Source organism: Pogoniulus pusillus, chromosome 28 (assembly GCF_015220805.1).
Source record: "Pogoniulus pusillus isolate bPogPus1 chromosome 28, bPogPus1.pri, whole genome shotgun sequence".
NCBI lineage: Eukaryota > Metazoa > Chordata > Aves > Piciformes > Lybiidae > Pogoniulus > Pogoniulus pusillus.
In genome coordinates this window covers 9,702,176-9,723,124 of record NC_087291.1, presented here as the reverse complement: position 1 = coordinate 9,723,124, position 20,949 = coordinate 9,702,176, and the positions used below count along the sequence as shown (strand labels likewise).

The 20,949-nt window shown below is 41.7% G+C and overlaps 1 protein-coding gene across 2 annotated transcripts in view; it reads right to left on the bottom strand.

Moving 5' to 3' along the window:
- RAPGEF5 (Rap guanine nucleotide exchange factor 5) overlaps positions 1–20,949 on the bottom strand; it is a 184,464-nt gene that overhangs the window by 125,724 nt on the left and 37,791 nt on the right. For both annotated transcript variants that reach the window (XM_064167093.1, XM_064167094.1), the window contains exons 5-7: positions 20,684–20,852; positions 16,616–16,682; positions 7,023–7,071 (exon numbers count right to left, since the gene is read on the bottom strand). In XM_064167093.1, the coding sequence (XP_064023163.1) occupies positions 7,023–7,071; positions 16,616–16,682; positions 20,684–20,852 (285 nt within the window). The remainder of the gene's footprint in view (positions 1–7,022; positions 7,072–16,615; positions 16,683–20,683; positions 20,853–20,949) is intronic.

Here is a 20,949-nt window from a genome sequence, read left to right as displayed (position 1 = left end):
ATACCACATTGGGTTGGCAGAGACCTTCAAAAAGTTATCTGTCCAACACCTATGCAGTGAGGAGGCACACTTCCAACCAGATCAGGCTGCTGAGGACCACATAGAGTTCAAAGCACTAAATCCTTAAAGCACAACGTTACTGAAAATATTGCTGGCTACATTTTCACGGTGCAGCTTTTATCTTGAGCTACATTTTGATGGGCACAAGAGAAGTAAAAGTTACTGAGACATACCAGAAGCATGACACTCCTGCACTTCCACTCCGGCCATTTCTCCAAGATGAATGTTATTAGTAACACTTTCAGAACTCTTATTCCTTGCTTTAGAGGAATGGATGCTTGGAGGAATTTTAAATTGTAATGAAATAAAGTTTTACTCAAGTCAGGTAAACAAGCCTACTGAAGTGAGTCATAAAGAGACACAGGAAAGCAGTAAGATCCTACAAATATTAGCCTCTCCATACTTTCTCAGTTTTTCCACAAGGAAAAATGCATATCCCTCTGGTACATGACTGCCACCTGATTCCATAAACAACAGCAATTTTTTCCATCCCTCTTTATGCCCTTATCCAGTGGCACAAAGTGAATGACAACGAACAGGGCACTCTTTACACTGGAGATACTATATCTGTTTGTTTACAAAACCTGTAAATTCAAAGGTTACTGAGTAAGTTTGAGATTTAAGCACAATACTGACCTGCAAATACCTTAGACCATGAATTTGTAACCTCATTTTTCAAGCATGTGTACAAATCTGATTCAAATTCATAATGATTTTCATTGCCTATACAACAACTCTGTTCCACAAGTAAATAACGAAGTATTGACATAACACAGCACACTGAGATAGCATCAAACGACAAAGTCTGTGCTAGCTATTGTGGAGCAAAGCTACCACGAAGTTTCACAGGATCCATGCTACTTGGGAGAAAGGGCTGAATGATAAAGATGCCGTTTCCTGACTTAACCAAGCTGATAAAACAGCCTTACACTGCCAAAAAGGTCTTACTGGGCTCCATCCCATATCCCTCCACCTCCCCACCCTGATAAGAAGCTGCCAGCCTCACTTTCTGCCAACTTCAGCTGCAATCCTGCATGATGCTCTGGCTGCCCCATCTCAGAAATAATAAAATAAATGTGTCAAAGCTGATCAGATTTAATGGAATAGATTTGGTATGAGGAATGAGTAGTGATTTAACCTGGAAATGAAACAACTCCCAGGATTATGATAGAGGTGCACAAAATCCTTAAATAGTGTGATGATGAACTGGGAATGGATTATTCACCACTGTCCATTACCTTTGTAAGGTAACCCACAGTGAGGGTCATGGGGGACACGTTTAAGACAAACAATGCAATATGCCTTTTCAGGTACCACATGAATTGTGGGGCTTGCCACCACAAGAGACAATGAAGGTCAGAAGTATAAGCAGGCTGAAAAAAGGATTCAATAAATTAATGGGGACAAGGTCCACCAAGGACTACCTAGTACAACAGTGTGGGCACAGCAAAATCCCTCTAGCACAGACTGGTAGATGCTGAGCATGCACATCATAAGAACAACTGTTGGTACTTGCTTTGTTTCTCTGCTCTAAACATCCCTTACTCATCACTCACAGCAGGATTGGAGCTGGGTGGACTTTTAACCTGACCCAGCCTAGCTGTTTTCATGTTTTTAACCAAGCTGACATTGCCTGGAGCGTGTTCAAGTGGAGTCACACAGTCAGAGCTGACAGCAGGGCTGTAGAGGTGGTGCAAGGGCTGGAAGAATGAATAGCTGATCACGGTTTGCTTTTCATTCTTGTCAGTAAAGCTCAAGCCTCAGTTACTGATTCATATTTAATCCTATGCCCTAGAAGTCCTGATAGACACAGTACAAAAGAGGAAAGGTTGATATGCACGCATGTATGTCAGAACAAGGTGGAAGTAATCCAGAAGACCTCAAATATAAAGTTACTATGTTGCAAAAATCATTATTGCAAAAATCCTTACTACAAAAATACTCTTTAAATTAAAAAAAAAAAGAAAATCAATGGATAGGAATTTGTCAACTTCAGAAAGGCATGACCAAAAAAAGTACCTAATAGAATCACAGTGTATATATCTTGTTGGAAGAGACCTTAAAGATCATCCAGTCCAACCCCCAACCCAGCACTGAAAGGTCAAGACTAAATCATGTCCCTAAGCACCAGGCCCACATGCCACTTCAACACCCCAGGGATGGTGATTCCACCACTGCCCTGGGCAGCCCATTCCCATGTTTGCTATCCCTTTCAGTGGAGAAGTATTTCCTAATATCCATCCTGAACCTGCCCTGGCACAGCTTGTAACCATTTCCTCTAGTCCTGTCACTTGACTCAAGGAAAAGAGGCTGCCCCTTCCTTGCTCCAACCTACCTTTAGGAAGTTGTAGAGAGTGATGAAGTCTCCCCTCAGCCTCATCTTTTCCAGACTGAACAACCCCAGCTCCCTCAGATGTCCTCACAGATCTTGTGCTCCAGGCCCTTCTCTAGCCTCATTGTCCTTCTCTGAACACACTCCAGAACCTCAATGTCCTTCCTCTAGTGAGGGGCCCAGAACTGAACACAATATTCCAGGTGTGGCCTCACCAGTGCTGAGCAGAGGGATCTCTCAGCACTGAGATAATCTCCCAGTTGCTTTGGCCAGTGTTTCTAATACAAGCCAGGATGCCATTGGCTTTCTTAGCCACCTGGCTCATATTCAGCCAACTATCAACCAATACCCTCAGGTATCTCTCCAGACTGCAGATTTTCAATTGCACATGCTCAAGCCTGTAGCTAACCTATGCATTGTTATGACCCAAGTGCAGGATCTGGCACTTGGCCTTATTGAACCTCATACAACCAACCTTGGCCCATCAGTCTGATCTGCCCAGATTCCATTGTAAAGCTTCCCTGACCTCTCACAGATTGACACAGCCACCTGGTTTGGTGTGATCTGCAAACTCAGTGAGAGTGTGTAAACCACAGTATCATTCTTAAACTAGAACACACACACAAGCACCAGAGCTTTCGTGGCTGCCTTGCCACTACTCCCTCAATGCCTTGAAAGAAGATGCAGTCACCTTCTTTCTACCTCATCAAAATACTGTCAGAGATATCCTGGTTAGCCCCAGAAACACAAAGACTGGAGCCATGCTCTTACCAATCACTCTTTGCACAAATAAAGTTACAGTTCTTTTAGCTACAACATTGGCAGTTGCTGGATGATGCTATGAGGTGCAGCTACATTGATGCACAGAAGTGAAAGACATCTTGTTTGTGGGTAGCATGAACACCAGTCCAGAGCATCTACCTGACAGATTTTGATGGGTTCAGATGTACTTATGTAGCTACGCCACCGGGTAAAGCCTCCAGCCTTAGGCTATTTGCAGCTTTTTATCCTTGTTTTAGCCACCATCTCTAACACAGAAGAAACATGTCATGAGCCATGACAAGCAATTGAGATAAATGCCAACCCGTGTAAACCTTCAGACACAAGGGTGAATTTCTGTTATGCTTCAGCGTATTCACAGAAGCCATTAGGAGCCACCAAGGTATAAACAAACACAGTCATTCTCACGCCAAATGCCTACAATTAAAACCAAAGTTCTCTTCTGTTCCAGCTACCTGCTTCCCCAAGATCCTTTACCAAGGCAGAAAGACAATTTAATCTATTTATTTCTAAGGTTAAGCAAGAACAATTGGAATGGATTTTTGTAAGCCACTAAGAAATGCACAAGCTCATTTCCCCCTCTTAGGTCACCTTTATCACAAGAGCGTTAGCCCAATGAAATATAGATGTGCTTTCTAGTCAACAATATTACTGAAGCCCATCAAAGCTTCAGGACTACACACATTAATTTTAGCCTTTTTTTGTTTGTTTGTTTCATTTGAGGGTAAAAATCCCCAGCTCCCTCTGCATGAGTGCTCTCAGGTAACTATTGTCTTATGCCTTGCTGTTGGAGTGTGGGTGTATACTTGCAGTATGCATCTGAGTATGAAAACAGAGCTCTCCTTCATAGCACATAAGTTTTCCACTATTCAGGTTCTGCATTCTTCCTCCAGCCAGCTGTCCTTTATGTGCTTCTCTTATTCTTCCACCCCACAATCAAAGCAGAACACCTCTGGGGAAAGGCATTCTTCCCCCATATCATACTGACTCTATGCCTTCTGGTAGCCAACATTGTCCATCAAGTCAGACCTGATACTGCTAAGAATTTGGTACACTGCTCTACTCCATGGCAGGTTCAGCTCTACTTTTTATCTAAGGGTGTTTTTTGTTGTAGCTTTGTTTTTTGTTTGGTTGTTTTGGGGTTTTCTTTTTGTTGTTTTTGTTTCATTTGTTTGGCTTTTTTTATCAGTAGGTAACAGTGTCTAAATCTCTGAAACAACCATTAGGGCCCAAGAAATAGTTGCAATTAATGATTGCCATATACCATGCTCCTCCTATACCATGTAGCAAATAGTTATAATTACTGCTCCTCATACACCATGTAGCAATTCTGAGCTTAATTTAAGCAAAAATAAACTGTGTCACCCAGGCAGCATTTTCTCCCTCAAAGCAAGCAAACTATCCTCTTAGCTGGATGCTCTTCACCTCTTGCAGAAGGAGCTGTGGTGTTTGTGTGCTTGTATTGCACTTTTCATACAATGCAACCCAGAAATTACCACAATGGTCCTAGACTGCTGCAGTATGAAAGCTTTAATCAGCCAGTTTTATCTAGTACAATTAAATCACTGTGAAGTGCTTCTTTAAGGGCAGAGGTATATTCAGAAATTGAAGTAATTCAGCAACAAATTACACAATCCCTTCAATAAGCAAAAATGCTTCATTTTTTTTTCTCTCTCTTGCTGGTAGAGCTAACCAGCTATCTAGAGGAAATACTCTGAAACCCTGTAATTTAAAAACCACCAAACCATCAAAAACAGTATGGGAACTTCCGCACAACAGCTTTGGTTTTTAGGTTACTGAGCTCCAGGAAAACTTTCAGTTAATGAACCAACTGCTCACCACAGGCAGGTTCCAGCTAGCAGGTTAGGACCATGCCTATGACTGCAGTCCCCACTCATATGTCCCAAGGTGGGCGAGTCAGGCACCCACACCACTCACATCAGCCTGGAAGCCACTCAGGGCAGCTAGCCCAACAGCTATGTTCCACTCCTGCATGCCAAAATAAATTCTCTGTCTGATCTTTGTTGGCTTATTTCCTGGAATTATATGGAGTCTTGGAAAGGGTTAGAAGAACAGTATCTTTGAAAGACACTGTGGGTTTTAGCTCCAGAAGTGCTTTCTCTGAAACATGCTTCACTTCACCAGGCACATACCATAGCTCAATTGCTAGCAGTAATTGCTATGCTGTGGATTCAACCATCAGCAATGGTTGAAGAAAGCATAATCAACCAACCCTAATTTACTCTGCTCCTACTGTTGTAAAGGCATTAACTTAAATTGTTGTGTCTGATCATGGAGCAATTTTTTTTACAGTTGTCCAAGATGAGGCATAAAGAAATGCAAATCTCAACAAGCATGTACTAGTCACACTGACTAAGGATGTATCTCTTGTTCAAAACTAAGGTTTTGTTTACATTAATGTGTAAGGAAAGGCTGGTCCACACTTGAAAGCTCTATAGGAAGCCTTGTTTATTTAAGGCTGTGATTTTTATCTAAAATAGTCAATGTGGGTTGCAGTTTCTCTAGCATGAAGAAGACTACAAGAGCTAGCTACTTTTCCAACCCTCATCTGCTGCAGCTCATCCCTAATCCAGCCCCCATCCCATTTTCTACTGACACAATCATTTAGGTAGTCATTCACCAGAAGGAAATGAGAGGCTATATCAGGTTAAAAAACAACTCATTTAGGGAATGGAGCCTCTACTTGCTGCCAGTAACAATAGTAGTATTTGCTGACACAACTGCCAAGAAGCAGAGAAAGATTTCTTAGAACTTCCCAAGCCCTGAGTAAAAGGATATATAGCACTACACTCGTAGCCCATTTTACAGCAAAACAGGAGTACCTTGATTCCTTCCTTAAAACAGCCAGGTTTTCTCTGCACTGAGCCACAGCAGAAACATTTCCATGCTTAATCATTATCATTCAGGTGGAGCTGAGGTGATATCCATTAAGGTCAAACAGCTGAGGGGTGTTAACATCATGAACTACTACAGCAGTTTCAGAAGCCAAGTTCCTACACAGAAGTGATTTAGGTCTGGAATCACACCTAAATTTGTGTTTATTTTCTGCAGATTTACATTTACAGATGACTGTGGATATACTTCCATTTTCAGACAACAATAAAAATGCATCCAACTGTCTAGAATATATTTGTTATACTTACATTTTTACAGGAAATATTTGCACATATGTCAGCCACATCTTCTTCATGTCTCCAGTTTAAGATATCATCTTGTGCATAGTGTGTATGTTGCATGCAGTAACTTTTATGCTATACTTGTAAGCCACTGACAGATATAGACATCATGGCACAATACCATTAACAGGTCAGAAAATAGCTTAAGAAGTAGACCTTCTGTGATCTCAATTTCTAGCAAAACAATTGAACATCACACAAGATGCTCAGTGAAAATGCTCCCAGAGACCTCAATGGCTTTGGAAACATGCCAGTAAATCAAGGCAACTGTTTCACTCTAGAAATGTATTCAAGTCTCACTTCACCACATGCAGTTTATCAATATATTTGCCTTAAAAGTCGAATAAAGGGACAAGCTTCTTCTGTAAAGCCCAGAGAAAGCGGTGATTTTGGCCAGAAGAAGACTCAAGTTCAAATTCAACCATAACAGTCTAACTTTATCAGCTAGGTCATTAGATGTGACAAGCAAGGGAAGCAAAGCTTGACAGTAATTGCATTGTGCTATATAAACAGATTCTCCGATGAGAGGGGAATGAGGTTTGTTATCTTTGCTTCCCCACATTAATAAGACAGCAATAACAATTAATATACTTCAATAAATGACAAAAAATAACAGCGTTACAAAATCCCCTCTGAAGTCTAGCCTGACTCACCTGACTTCCTTGCTTTCAAGGCAATGACAGCAGCCAGTTCTCTCTGTACCTGAAATAGGAGGAAAGGATAGTTATGGTTACTAGCACAGTCAGACAAAGCAAATGTCATCAGTAAGATAACTGTTATCAATATTTTTGGAGCGATCAACTGCATGTGGAATTATGCAGGTACTTGGTTTTCAATCTACAGTCACTTTCCCTAGCAAATTTATTTCATTTTCAGCTGAGAATTCTGTGACAACTTTTCTTTTGGGTTGGTTTGTTTGTATTTTAACCTTCAATTTCATGCAAATACTGGACATTCCTTAGAGAGTGGGCAAATCAGCAACCCAACCTTTAATTTATTTCCACAGCATCTCTCTTTCACAAACAGACACTTGAAGCTTCTTCCTTTCCTTGTTAAATATTTGGTTTGGCTCTGCTGAGCACACTGTAATACTGGATTTACTGTGTGACTGTAGGATAAGAGAGTTCTCCATGCTAAGGTTTGTGTGTATAACCGACATTTACTTTTTGTTGTTTTCAGGAGGAAACAATCTCTCCTAATACCATGGCTGAGCATGCATTTTTGGGACCAAAATTTAGTTGAGATGAACACATGGTTTAGTTGATTGGCTAGGGCTGGGTGCTAGGTTGGACTGGATGATCTTGGAGGTCTCTTCCAACCTGGTTGATTCTATGCAGAAGAGATACCCGATTTCCAGATTCACAGTCTGTCTTGCTAGACTATGATGAAACAAGCTAGCCAGCTCCCTTCCTCAGCCTCCTGTCTCTGCATTCTTCCTATTTCCCCTATAATCTCATCACTGTCCCTTTAGCCAGCTCAGCTCTATATCTGCTTCTCTCCAAAGGTCTGTTCTGTTTTCTATCAGTTACAGTTTGTGTTATGCATTGCTTTTGTGCTTCATACTTCCTCACTACCATCATCTGTCCCATCCCATCTGCTCCAGCATTCCAGCTACTCTCCTCCTACCCCTCAGTTCTCCCTTTCTTCTGCTCCATCCATGTTCCAGTGAATTTTCCACACTTTCCAGCTTCAGAATAAGGCACAAAGCCCATGAAGGATTCCCAGAGTAACCTGATTACTAACAACTGGCAATATCCTACACTAATGACTCTGAAGAAAAGCCTGAAAATAGGAAACAAGAGCATAAAGATGGACAAAACCACCCAGGTCCTTCCAGCACACTGGTAACTTCAGCATTTGCTGATCAGACACTCAGCAGCCACCCAGCACTATGCTCCACATATGGCGGAAGGCAGTCATACCACATCCTTCCTCTGCATCCTTCCTTCCCTTGTGGCAAAGGACCAGGGAGATTTTATTTTTGCTGTCCCCAAAATGTACAAAGATCTTTTCTACTCCTTGACACTGCCCCACTGAGAGGGAGAGAGGTTTTGACACTCTAAGCAGCAAAATATGAAGGCAATGCCAGTTTTATTAACTGTTGTCCTGTTTCTAGTACAATTGTGCAAGCTGGCAGTGTCACCTGCCCTTCCTTCCTTCCTGTGCACTCATTCCCATGTCTGCAGAACTGTTAATCATGGTTAATGTAAGCACAAACTGCAAGTAAGATGGGAAAGAACAATTCTTCTGTGGAAAAAAAAACACTTGTGTGCTTGCTTATTAACACCTATTAACATACACTACCAATAATGAATATGAGCTGTCCAGAGGAAGAGTGGGATTTTCAATAGAAGCCCAAGTTGTTTCTGAATAAAAACACCACAACTGTTCATTCCCTCTTCCTTCATTCAACTCAGCAGGAGGCAGCAATGTCAATGCCCCAGTCCTGGTCTGTTCTCATAGGTAACTGACAGTAAGAAACAGCACACATAACAGATGTTTATCTGTTTATCTTTTAGCATTTAATAAATATGTTATCTTAATATTAGCCTTGGGACACTCTACAATCTGCAACAGTTGTAAGTTTACCAATTAATGTACACAAACAACAGAAAAATGCAAATCTCTCCAAGAGTACAAAAAATCCCTTAGCTTCCTAAAGGTAGGCAGAGAGAGAAAAGGCAAGGCAGAGGCAGCATTGTGGCACCCTACAGTTATATTTGCAGTATTCCTTTTGCTTATGAGGTGGCATTTTCCATGTCAGAAAAACAGTGCTAGCATCATAGCAATGAAAAGTATGTGTATCTGTATTTTGTCTATGATGTGCAAAACATCACATTGTTTGCTGTCTGTCAGGAATGCAGGTGGCATATTACTTAGATTGAAAAAGCCCTTCAATTAAAACAGGAGGAAAAAAGTTTCTCTACTAAGAAAACACATCAAAGAGTTTCACTCCAATGGTCTAAACTCCCTTACACAGGACTCACTCAGATCACAAAGAATTGGTACTGCTGAGCATCCTTCTGGATTTGCCTGCTGGTCCTAGATTTGACAATCTATATGCTTGTGTCTGTTTTCCTGTCAATGCACTTGGCACCTCTGCTGGCCATGCAATTCCCATGCATCATTACACCACTGGAACTCCCACGTACAACATTCATCCCTCACAGCACTCGTGCTGCACATTATCATACTTCTTCCTAACAGGATTTCTGTGACTGCCTGTTTGACAAAACTCAATAGTTACATGTCACACTGAAGATAAAAAAGTGGACTCAAAGTAAAATACACATTCGTGCAGAAGCTATGCCTGCCACATTGAGATAGCAAATAAAAATAACAAGTGGTTTGTACATGTAGCCTGTTGGTGCAAAACTACACTATCTACTGTTTTGAGTAGTGGAGCAGATGTCAAAAGCAATTCAGTTGAAAGGGCAGCTTACCACACACTGTTTACAGAAAAACTATGAAAATCTGAAAGAGAACCTTGAGTGTGCTCTTGGTCTGTAACCACATTTTAATCCATTTTCTTTTTTGTGATATGAAAGAGCAAGAGTGTGCATAGAGAATGGTATCCATGTGTACTTCTGCTCAGTTAAGCACAAATGAGATACTTATTTGGTGAATATTCTCATCTTGAAAGGACAGAGGCAGATTTTTCAAAGTAAAATGATGAGTACTGTTCTCTTATCCATGAATCTGGTCATTTCATCATAGAAAGAATAGCTGTGCATCTAGTAGATAGTGCATATCACCTCTACTTATCCTTCCCTCCCCTCTCTTTTTTTTCTTCCTATATTAGTCTTGCACAAAGCAGTATTTTAGCTATCAATGTCCCAGAAAACACCTCAGATCTAGGGACAAAGTGGCAATCCTCACAGAAGCTCATATTTAAATCATGCAGCAGGAAGCTCTGGACAGCAGTGTTTTGAAAAAGAAGAATGTCTAATGCACTTTTGTGCATTTCAAGTAATTTCAAGTCTGTTGGGCTTTAAATAAAAGTAGGACCAAGTGGCATCTTCAAATCCCAAACAACTGCATTCCTCAGATATATTGCATTAACACCCTAGTATTTCCTTTTGTCCCACCACAAGGTAAGGTAAGAGTTTTGCAGTGGAAGCACTCATAGCCTGTGCCCTGGTTTTAGCAGACAGGACAGTGAATATGAAGCTGCTCTTTGAGATGTGACATAGGATGCATGACAGATCTGGAATGCTTCTTTAAACCCAGAAGCAATCACTGCATTTCCTTAAAAATTCATGACCAAAAAGATTATCTGATGCAAACACATTTCAAATGGCACTTCACACTGCTGGCATGTCAGTTGCCTTTGCAATTTCAGTTTGATGGTGTTGTCAGTCACTCATTGTAATGGAGCATGTAATACGAGCATGCAATTCAATAGGATCCATTCAGTTACCTTGACTCTGCTTCTTCTATCGTAAAGTGTAAAGACAAAACCAGACTCTCAACAAGACAGTTTCTTATCTTTTGTATTTGGCTGCTCTTGAAATGATGTATTCCATACCTTATGCACAAATTAAGATGATAAAGAAATCTCTACATTTTTTTCCCTGCTGCCCTTCTAACTTGGTATCATTCACCACAGCTATCACTATTATCTTCTATGATTGCTAGAACAGTTTAAAATCAAGAGTGCATTTCCCTCATTAAGCAGTTCTAGACAGATTGAATCACCCCACGTTTAAAAAATAATAACAAAAATCATAAGCTATGCAATGAATGTGAGAAGTGGAACTCTGTAAGGGAAACAACACCTGGTAACAGAAAGTAGTAGAGAATAAGTAACAAGAGAATCACCAACAAAGTCAGGGTGCAGTAAAGAAAAAAGGTGGAGAGAGGAATCGATCAGACTTGTAGAGATGCCTATGTTTGTGATGGCCACTCTAACCCCTTCTGACAAACCTGGGGGCCTTCTATGAAAAGCTTACAACATCAACAGATGAGGGATGAGCAACTGACATCATCTTCCTGGAACTGAGCAAAGTCTTTGACACCATCCCACACAACATGGGTTGGATGGATGAACAAGTCAGTGGATTAAAAACTGGCTTGACAGCTACACCCAAAGAGTGGCTGTTAATGGGTCCATGTCCAAGTGGAGGCCAGTGACAAGTGGAGTCCCTCAAGGGAGTCCCTCAAGGATCAGGACTGGGACCAGGCTTGTTCAACATCTTTGTCAGTGACATGGACAGTGGCACTGAGTGCACCATCAGCAAGTTCACCAATGATACCAAGCTGTGTGGTGTGGCTGACATGTTGGAGGGGATGCCATCCAGGGGGACCTTGGCAGACTGGAAAGATGGGCACAAGACAAGCCCATGAAGTTCAACAAGACTAAGTGCAAGGTCCTGAACCTGGGTCAGGCCAATCCCAAGCACTGATATAGGCTGGGCAGTGACTGGCTTGAGAGCAGCCCTTTGGAGACGGACTTGGGGGTACTGGTGGATGAGAAGCTCAATACAGGCCACTAGTGTGTACTTGCAGCCCAGAAAGCCAATCAGATCCTGGGCTGCATCAAGAGAAGTGTGGCCAGCAGGTCAAGGGAGGTGTTCCATTCTGGTGAGACCTCACCTGGAGTACTGCATCCAATTATGGAACACCTGTTACAAGAAGGATATGGACAGGCTAGTATGTCCAGAGAAGGACCATGAGGATCATCAGAGGGCTGGAGCACCTCTGCTATGGAGGTAGGCTGTTCAGAAGGCTCTGAGGAGTCCTTATTGTGGCCTTTCAGCATCTGAAAGGGGCCTACAGGAAAGCTGGTGAGGGACTTTTTAGGGTGTCAGGTAGTAACAGGACTAGGGGGAATAGATCAAAACTGGAAGTGGGCAGATTCAGATTGGATGTTAGGAAGAAATTCTTCACCATGAGGGTGGTGAGACACTGCAACAGGTTGCCCAGGGAGGTGGTGGAAGCCCCATCACTGGAGGTCTTTAAGGCCAGGCTGGATGTGGCTTTGAGCAACCTGATGTAGTGTGAGGTCTCTCTGCCCATGGCAGGTGGGTTGGGACTAGATGACCCTTGAGGTCCCTTCCAACCCTGACAATTCCATGATTCATGGAAAGTGGCTACCTTACCAGAGGACCCTGAAGTATGATTGTTTTTACCTAAGGCAGACTTTTAAAACAAATCTTCAGCATCCTAGAAGTGCCTATTTCTCTTTCCTTACTCTAAGGAGAGACTGGGTAAGCAAGCTCAGATGTAAATGCTTGCCATATGGCCACTTATATTTAGGTGAAGTGAGTTCTCCCTTTCTACAAGAGCAATAGCTTTTATAGAGCTACAGAAATATATAATTAGACCCTATCTGCATGCATGCTTACAGTTCCTTCCTGCACTTTCAGATGCTAAAATAGTGATTTATATTTCAGGCACACAGATTCCTCCTAATGTTGCTTGGACTGGATCTTAAAAATCAGTTTAAGTTTGAAAATTTGGGAATTTAATCCTCAAAGAGTTGACACAGAAGCATCCTTCTGACCTGACATGAAATGTTGGTTTAGTTCATTAGGAGAAAATAAAAATTAGAACAGAACAAGGGGACACAGTCTGAAGTTGTGCTGGGGGGTTCTAGGCTGGAGGTTAGGAGGAAGGTTTGCACAGAGAGAGTGATTGGCATTGGAATGGGCTGCCCAGGGAGGTGGAGGAGTCACTGTCCCTGGAGGTGTTCAAGAAAAGCCTGGATGAGGCACTTAGTGCCATGGTCTAAGTTGATTGGATAGGGCTGGGTGACAGGTTGAACTCAATGATCTTGGAGGTCTCTTCCAACCTGGTTGATTCTATGAAAGTCACAGAAGAGACAGTGGTACTATCTGCATCAATGGGATGGGAACCTCCCAGTGCAGAAATGCACCAAAAACAAAAAAAAAAAAGAAAAAGAAAAAGACAATCAGTGCTCATCAGCAAATATTTTAGGGCCAGGTTGAAAATAAAGTTTTGATTTTTTTTCCCCTTAGTTCTGAAGTCCTGGTTTGTGAACAGGCTCCTGAATTATGACTTTTTTTCAGGAAAGACAATATTTATATACAAAATACATAAACCTTCTGTGAGCCAAAACACAAGCACTGTGAACTCATTTGCAGTCATGGCTGATACCTTCATTTTTGCCTTCCAGCTCCTGTTCTTTTTTCCAATAATAATCCTGAAGTTAGTAATAAACAAGCAAACAACCTGTACCCTGATTAGTCCAAACCTCTGCTGAGTGGTACAAGCTGTGGGTTCAAACTCCCTTAGGATACATAAATGCTCTCCATAACCTTGCAGTGAATACTTCAGATCCTAGACTACTGTATGGAGGAAAAGGAATATTCTGGAGGAATGCAAGGGAGAGGTTCATATTTGGAAGATTCTGCTCTGGTCTTTCATCTTTTCTCCAGTTAGACTAGAAAATTGTTGTAGAAAGCCTCCAGTTCTGTGGAAAATCAGAAAATGCAGAAGAAAAGACTGGTCTTTTTGACACCACCATGGCAATAGATGGGTCTCAGGCCATCTGGAGATGCAAGTACCTCATTAATTTAGCTAGTTAGCTACACCAATAAAATGGTTCATTTGAAAAACCCTCTCCATGTGCCTTGCTGCTGGAATCACTCAGGCTGTAGATGGTGGTGGAGTCCCCATCCCTGGAGGTGTTTAAAAGGAGACTGGATGAGGCACTTAGTGCCATGATATAGTTACTTAGAAGATGTTAGGTGATAGGTTGGACTCAATGCATCATCTTGAAGGTCTTTTCCCACCTGGTTAATTCTGTGATTCTGGAAGTTGTAGCCAGCTCAGTTGGGCTCTTCTCCCAGGCAGACAGTAACAGAACAAGAGGACGCAGCCTCAAACTGTGCCAAGGCAGGTTTAGGCTGGATGTTAGGAAGAAGTTCTTCACAGCAAGAGTGACTGGCATTGGAATGGGCTGTCTGGGGAGGTGGTGGAGTCACCATCCCTGGAGATGTTTAAAAGGAGGCTGGATGAGGCACTTAGTGCCATGGTTTAGCTAATTTGAAGGTGGACTCAGTGATCTCAGAGTTCTTTTCCAACCTGGTTAATGCTGCAATTCAAAGGTTTGACCTTGCAAGCTGGACGTGAAGCACTCTGAACTCGCTGTCAGTTACTCACATGCTTAAAGATATGCATTTTACTCAAGTGTATCCAGCAACAAGAGATAGGCCCAGTTCTTAAATCCAGCAAGTCCCTTTACTTTCCTTTTCTTAGCCGATTTAAAAGCCATTATTCTCTTTTGGAGAGGCAAAGCTTCTGAGAGAAACCACCAGTGTTTCCTAGAGCTGGCAGATTTCTGGCCTTTCAAAAAGATGCCACTTTGCAAAAAGTACTTTGGTTCCCCCCCCCCATTTTTTTTCCATTCCGTGGAACTAAAAAATAGAAGATATGGAGGTGCTGATTTCTCCTTTCATTTAGAGAAAAAAAAAAGTAGAAAAAACAAGGAATGTGACTACAGAGAACATAAAATAAACCCATTTTAAACCAGCAGGTTTTCTAATGTCATGTAGTTTAAGTTATTTCTGTATATATCTGAGCATACAGAACACCAGTGGCTTTCCAAACACATTATAAAAAGTCTCTTGCAAAGACATTTGTCTTTGCAACACGTAGCACAAATTCTCCCTTGCTTCCACTTTTCAGCAATTTCAAGATGTTACTTTGTTCATCTTAAAGTAGCTCTTATTCCACCTCTGTTTCATGACAGCTTCATCCCGCTCGCTTCCGTTTAATCTCTGTACCCAAAACAGAACTAGCCCTAAATCCATGTTTTGCTGATACGATGATTTAGGTGTGACATCCACAGAACCATACAACCACAAAACAGACGAAGTAGGAAGGCATCTCTGGAGGTCAATTGATCCAACTTCTGCTCAAAAGCAGGGTCAGCTAGAGTGGATTGCTCAAGACTATGTCCAGTTGAGTTCTGAACATCACTAAGGATGGTGAATCCACCATCTTTCTGGATAACCTGTTCTGTTGTTTGATCACCTCCACAGTATTTTTCTGAAATAGAATTTCTTGAATTTCAGCTTGTGGCACTCTTTCTTGTCCTGTCACAAATTGTCACAGAGAAGATCAAGGCTCTCTCTTCTTTATTGCCTGCCATCATTTATTTATACAGATTGATAAGACCCTCTCATAGCCTCCTGTTCTCTGACCTCAACTTCCAGTTCTCTTCGCCTCTCCTTGTAAATCAGATATTTTGTTCCTCTGATCACCTTCACAGTCATTTGTATACTCCAGTATACCCACATCTCTTGTAATACGAGTTCAGAACTGGACCAAGCACCCCAGAAGTGTCATACCAGTGCTGAGTAGTCACCAGTCAACTCCCTTAGCCAGAAGACAATGCTTTTGTTAATACAACCCAGGAGGCAGTTGGCTTTCTCTGCCACAAAGGCATATTTCTGTCTCACGTTCAACCTGATGTCCACCAGGACCTCCAGGGCCAAGCTACTTTTCAGACAGGCAGTCCTTAGCCTGTACAGGGGCATGAGGTTGTTTCTGCCAGATGCAGTGTGTTGCACTGTCTTTTGCTGAGGTTCTTGTTGGCCCATTTCTCCAGCCTGTCAAGGTCCCTCTGAATGGCAGCACATTCATCTGGTATATTGACCATTCCTCCCAGTTTTGCATCACCTACAAGCTTGCTGAAGTTGTACTTGGTACAGTTGCTTAGATTACCTTAAACTGAGTGAATCTGAAGTTCTGTCTGTCTGCTTTTTAGAACAATGATTATACAACATAAACAAGATGTACCAAATTCTAGCACAGACAGGATAAGTTGTTGTTTATTACGATGGAATTCACTGACGCTAAACAGTTAGGAAGCCAGATACTTAATCTTCCCAAGTGGCTCTCCTCAAAAGCCTATGATAAACTATGCCACGGCTGCTGAGGCCCTTTCTATCCCCTTTGTCCCCCACCTCATCTCATGCACTGATGTCCACTTGACCAAAAGGATCTGAGTGTAAGCTACTTTGCAGAAAAAAGCACTATGATCCTGCAGACATGAATAGCATGGATGATAAGAGCACAAGCTGCATCAATTCTTCTGATTTCAATAGCTTTGGAATTGCACACTAAGATCTCGGTAAAGCTTCCTCCTTTCAAATACTGAAAAGCAGTTTGCATTACAAACACCTGCTCACTAAGACTAAGTCTTTAATTTGAAAAGATTCAAAACATGACAATATTTCAAACATGATCAGTGCAAACTTTGATGCAGTGACCTTACCGCAGAAGTGAGGCGAGCGAGAATTTCGGCATTGGTTTCTGCTGGATCTTCTATTTTTTGATCAGGCCTTAAAAATAGAAAAATAAGATTTTATTGTTTCTTTCATTCTGTTTCAACATCTTTTGATTCCTGGAAAGCAAAGAACTGTGTAGCCACAGGCACTAGTGTAAAAGGGCTTTTGAGATTCCACATCAAAATGATGACTGGAACACGACAATAATTAATTGTGTCAGTAACAACGGTGTGCACCCTTTGTCCTTTCCTGTCAAGAACTCTTTTGATTTGACTAACACAAAACAGTGAGAGAATTCTTTGACTATAAAAACACGATGAAGAGATGAAGAGTGCAAGACCCTCCTAGTTAAGAGTTGCTTATTTGAATGCATATTTTATTTTGCTAAAAATATCTTCCATCACCAGAGAAAAGTTTTCCCATTTGCCCACCAAGCAACTTTGTGAAGTTTTGTCCCATAGGTGCTGTTCCACAAGATCACACAGACAAAAGCAGAAATCAAAATTGTCTTTAAAAATCCAACTCTATATGTGACATAAAGTGAAAATTAAAAAAATATGCATAAGGAACCATAAATTAGCAAATTAAAGCAACAGCTCAGAACACTATTAGGTTGTCTTAGCAGTTACTTGCAAGATAGAGAGACATAATGTGTCTTTGCAAAAATGGGATAGGGCAGGAAGAACCCTTCTAGAAGCTGCCACAGAAGTCTGGCCCACATGGGAAAAGCCATGGACAGTAGGAGACAGGACCATGAGTTGTTTTTTCCATAGCCTAATTCCCATCACTAAACTATTTGTGAGCCTGTTGAAAGGTTTGTTGACAATCAGAAGGAGGATGCCAATGTGGCAGGGTTAATATTATAGGAAGAAGAAAAAGAAAGCACCCTTGAGATCTTTTCATGGCTTGAGAAGCATGGCATGCCAGCAAATTGAGCAGACACACAGAACTGCAGCTGCTGTCATAAACATAAATCTCAGATAACAGCAGAAGCTTCTGTCTTTGACTACATGATTTAATCATTCATATGCCTTGGTGTGTTTAGGGAGAGAGCTGACAACATGTGGAACATTTAGCTGGTGTGCTGTGGTTCTTACATCCCATGTCCAAAAATTTCTTTCCTTGATTGAAAAATTGAAGTCAGAAAGCACAGAATGATACACACATTTGTCCTGGGATGAGCATACTCAGAATGGTAATTCAGATTAGAGATCACAACTGTTTTCATAAGAGCCTTCTCTAGTCAAATTAAAATATGATTTAGCATTTTAAGTAGTACAAGCATTTGCAAGAATTTACATAGAGTGTTTTATTCAGCCTCTCTATAATCTGGAATGGGATTAAAACAGTTGACCTCTTCAGCTGCCTATGTTTCCTTACACATCTGACTTCCCCTGATCTCTCAGAACCAGGATAAGACCCAATTCTTCTAAACTGGTGGGAAAAGTTAGCACTTCAGTATGCACAGCCACAAATCTGAGGAGCAGCATCTTGGGACTTTATCACTTCATCTTCCATTTAAAAATACTCCCAGTATTCATCTCTATATGAACACCAAATACTTCTGAAGCCATTAATATACTAATTCCAGCTTTCTGGAAACATAGAGGAAGAGGGAATTATGATACTAGATGATCTTTTGAGGTCCCTTCCAGCTCCTGACATTCAATGATTCTATGATAGTCAGGCTAATAGGAAAAAAAAAACCCTGAGACAGAATGGAAACTGTGAAACAAAATCAAGACACCTATCCCCCTGTCTTTTTTCAAAAGAGAATAGCTAAGGTCTAGGAGAGTTGGTACCAGGAGCTACAAAACCCAGGCAAACAAGCATAATGCTTATCATAGAATGGCTTAGGTTGCAAGGGACCTCAGAGATCATTTACTCCGACCTCCCCACCATGAGCAGGGGAGGCCACGACAGACACAGGGACCTGCTGGAGAGAGTCCAGTAGAGAGCTATGAGGACTGGAATGGGCTGCCGAGGGAGGTGGTGGAGCCAGCATCCCTGGAGGTGTTGAAGAGAAGGCTGAACGAGGCACTTAGTGCCATGGTTTAGTTTATTAGAAGAGTTAGGTGATAGGTTGGACTTGATGATTCCAGAGGTCTTTTCCAACCTGGTCATTTCTGTGATGTGTGGGGAATTTGAGCATCTCTCCTATGGAGAGAGACAGAGACCTGGAGATGTTTAGTTTGATGAGATTCCCTTTCAGACTTCTCTACTTCAATATCTATAAACATCTGAGGGGGTGGTGTCAAGTGGCTGAGGCTGATCTCTTTTTGGTGATGCACAGCAATAAGACATGGAGCAATAGCTACAAACTGGAACATTGAAGGTTTTACCTCAACGTGAGGAGGTTCTTTACAGTGAATGTGACAGAGCCCTGGAACAGGCTGCCCAGAGAGGTTGTGGAGTCTCCTCTGGAGACTTTCAAAACCTGCCTGGATGCATTCCTGTGCAAACTACCCTAGGGGATCCTGCCTTGGTGGGGGGTTGAACTCGATGGTCTCTGGAGGTCCCTCCAATGTTCTGCAATTCTCTTAAGTAGGCTCAGCTTCTCATAGCCTCATCCAGCCTGACCTTAAAACCCACAGGGAGAAGGCAGCTCAGTGTCCCATGGACTCCCTAGTGCAGTGAGCAGAGCAAGGTGCAGTGATGCTTTCCCTAGGTCTGCAAAAGCACAAGCAAGTCCCAGCACAATTATTTCTGTATACCCTATGAAAGCAGCTACAGCATTTCCCAGGCTGAGGACAGAGGAAAACAAGAATTTATATTTGATCAAAATATTCAAAGGCTTTCTCCCATATGAGTGACCTATTGAGAAGATCTCCTTCAGACCCCTACTCTTGCCAGCCTGGGGTTCTTTTGACTTGTCTATGCTCATTCAAGCTGACCAGATAAATGTGTTTTCAAGGGAATCCCCACTCTACAGCTGCCATTTTCTGACTGGTGAGGGCAGTCAGAAATATGTGAGTGGATGAAATTTCTGCCTTGAGCTGTGCAGAGAAATGACTGAGAGTATTCTTTTCTACTAGTTCAGCATGTCTGAATTTAATAAGCTGAGCTTGAGACATCTTACAGAGACTGGGGGCTTTGAAAAGGGCTTTGGGCTTTTTTAGACATTCATCTGAGAGCATGGTGGGTTCTTTTTTAATCTAATATGTAGAGAAGGAAAGCACTTACAGAAGGAAGTTTTGTCTCTGACATCAAAGAGATTAAAACATAGTACTGGCAGAGTATTAGCTCTTCACAGTATAAGTATCAGGTTTAGGGAGCCATCATGATAGCAACAAGAGAAGAATTTAACCCAACTTGTCTGTTGGCCAGACCAGTTCCTGCAGATTAGCTAAGGCATGACAGGTCATGAGGCTCCAGATCTCTCACTGATACCTTTTTCTCCTGTATCCTGGTCTCTCACTGTAGAACAAATAGCTACAGCTTTCTCCTAGTTGCTCTAAACAGGAGCCATGTTGAGTGCAACTATATCAGCACTGATAATATCCAACAGACAAGTGAAAAAAGCAGTCAAGAAGGGAAACTCTTAAAAGGCATATTCTGAAAAAGAAACTACAGAGCTCTGGCAAACATGCAGTAGGAAACTGAAAATCGAATGGCTGAAGGTACTACATTTCTACCCATCCTCTCTATCTGATAGCTGATCCTGACATAGTACAAGGGCATCTAATCTGCCAGTCCATCAGATCCATAACCTGCCTGCTACTCATTTCATGTTAAATATCCAAATATGAGAGAAGATTAAAAAATACAATTATATTTTTTTAAAAAATCAAACCATCACCATCATTTTCCAAGGCAATATAGCGAGATACAGACAGCACGTTAGTGCAGAAGAACCATAATATGACAAAAACCACAAGCTGAATGCCTTCTTTTATCTACCCACACCGAGTTTCTCAAGTAAAAAGTCCATCTCCACAAAGCTTATCAACCCTGAAAAGAAAGTTGGTTCATTTGCACAGTGGTTTGGGAGAAAATAGTGTCATTATAAACCTGTTATCACCAAAAGTTGCAAACAGTTGTATATGCACACTTACATACTGCACATGTCAATCCTGGGAGGAGACAATGGTAACAGCTGAAGTAGGAGCTTTACTCCATTCTTCCATCCTTCCTCTTTCTCAAATTCACAGAAAAGGTAGGTACATTCATCTGCTGAGAACTGGTAGAAAGCATGAGTGTCTTGAAAATAGAGTCGTCTGTCCACTGTTAGAAGAAATAAAATACAAATTAGATAGCTTTTACATGTTTGCCACCTAAAGGTTCTATTCCCCCACCACATTCTGTGTGGCACTTGACTTTA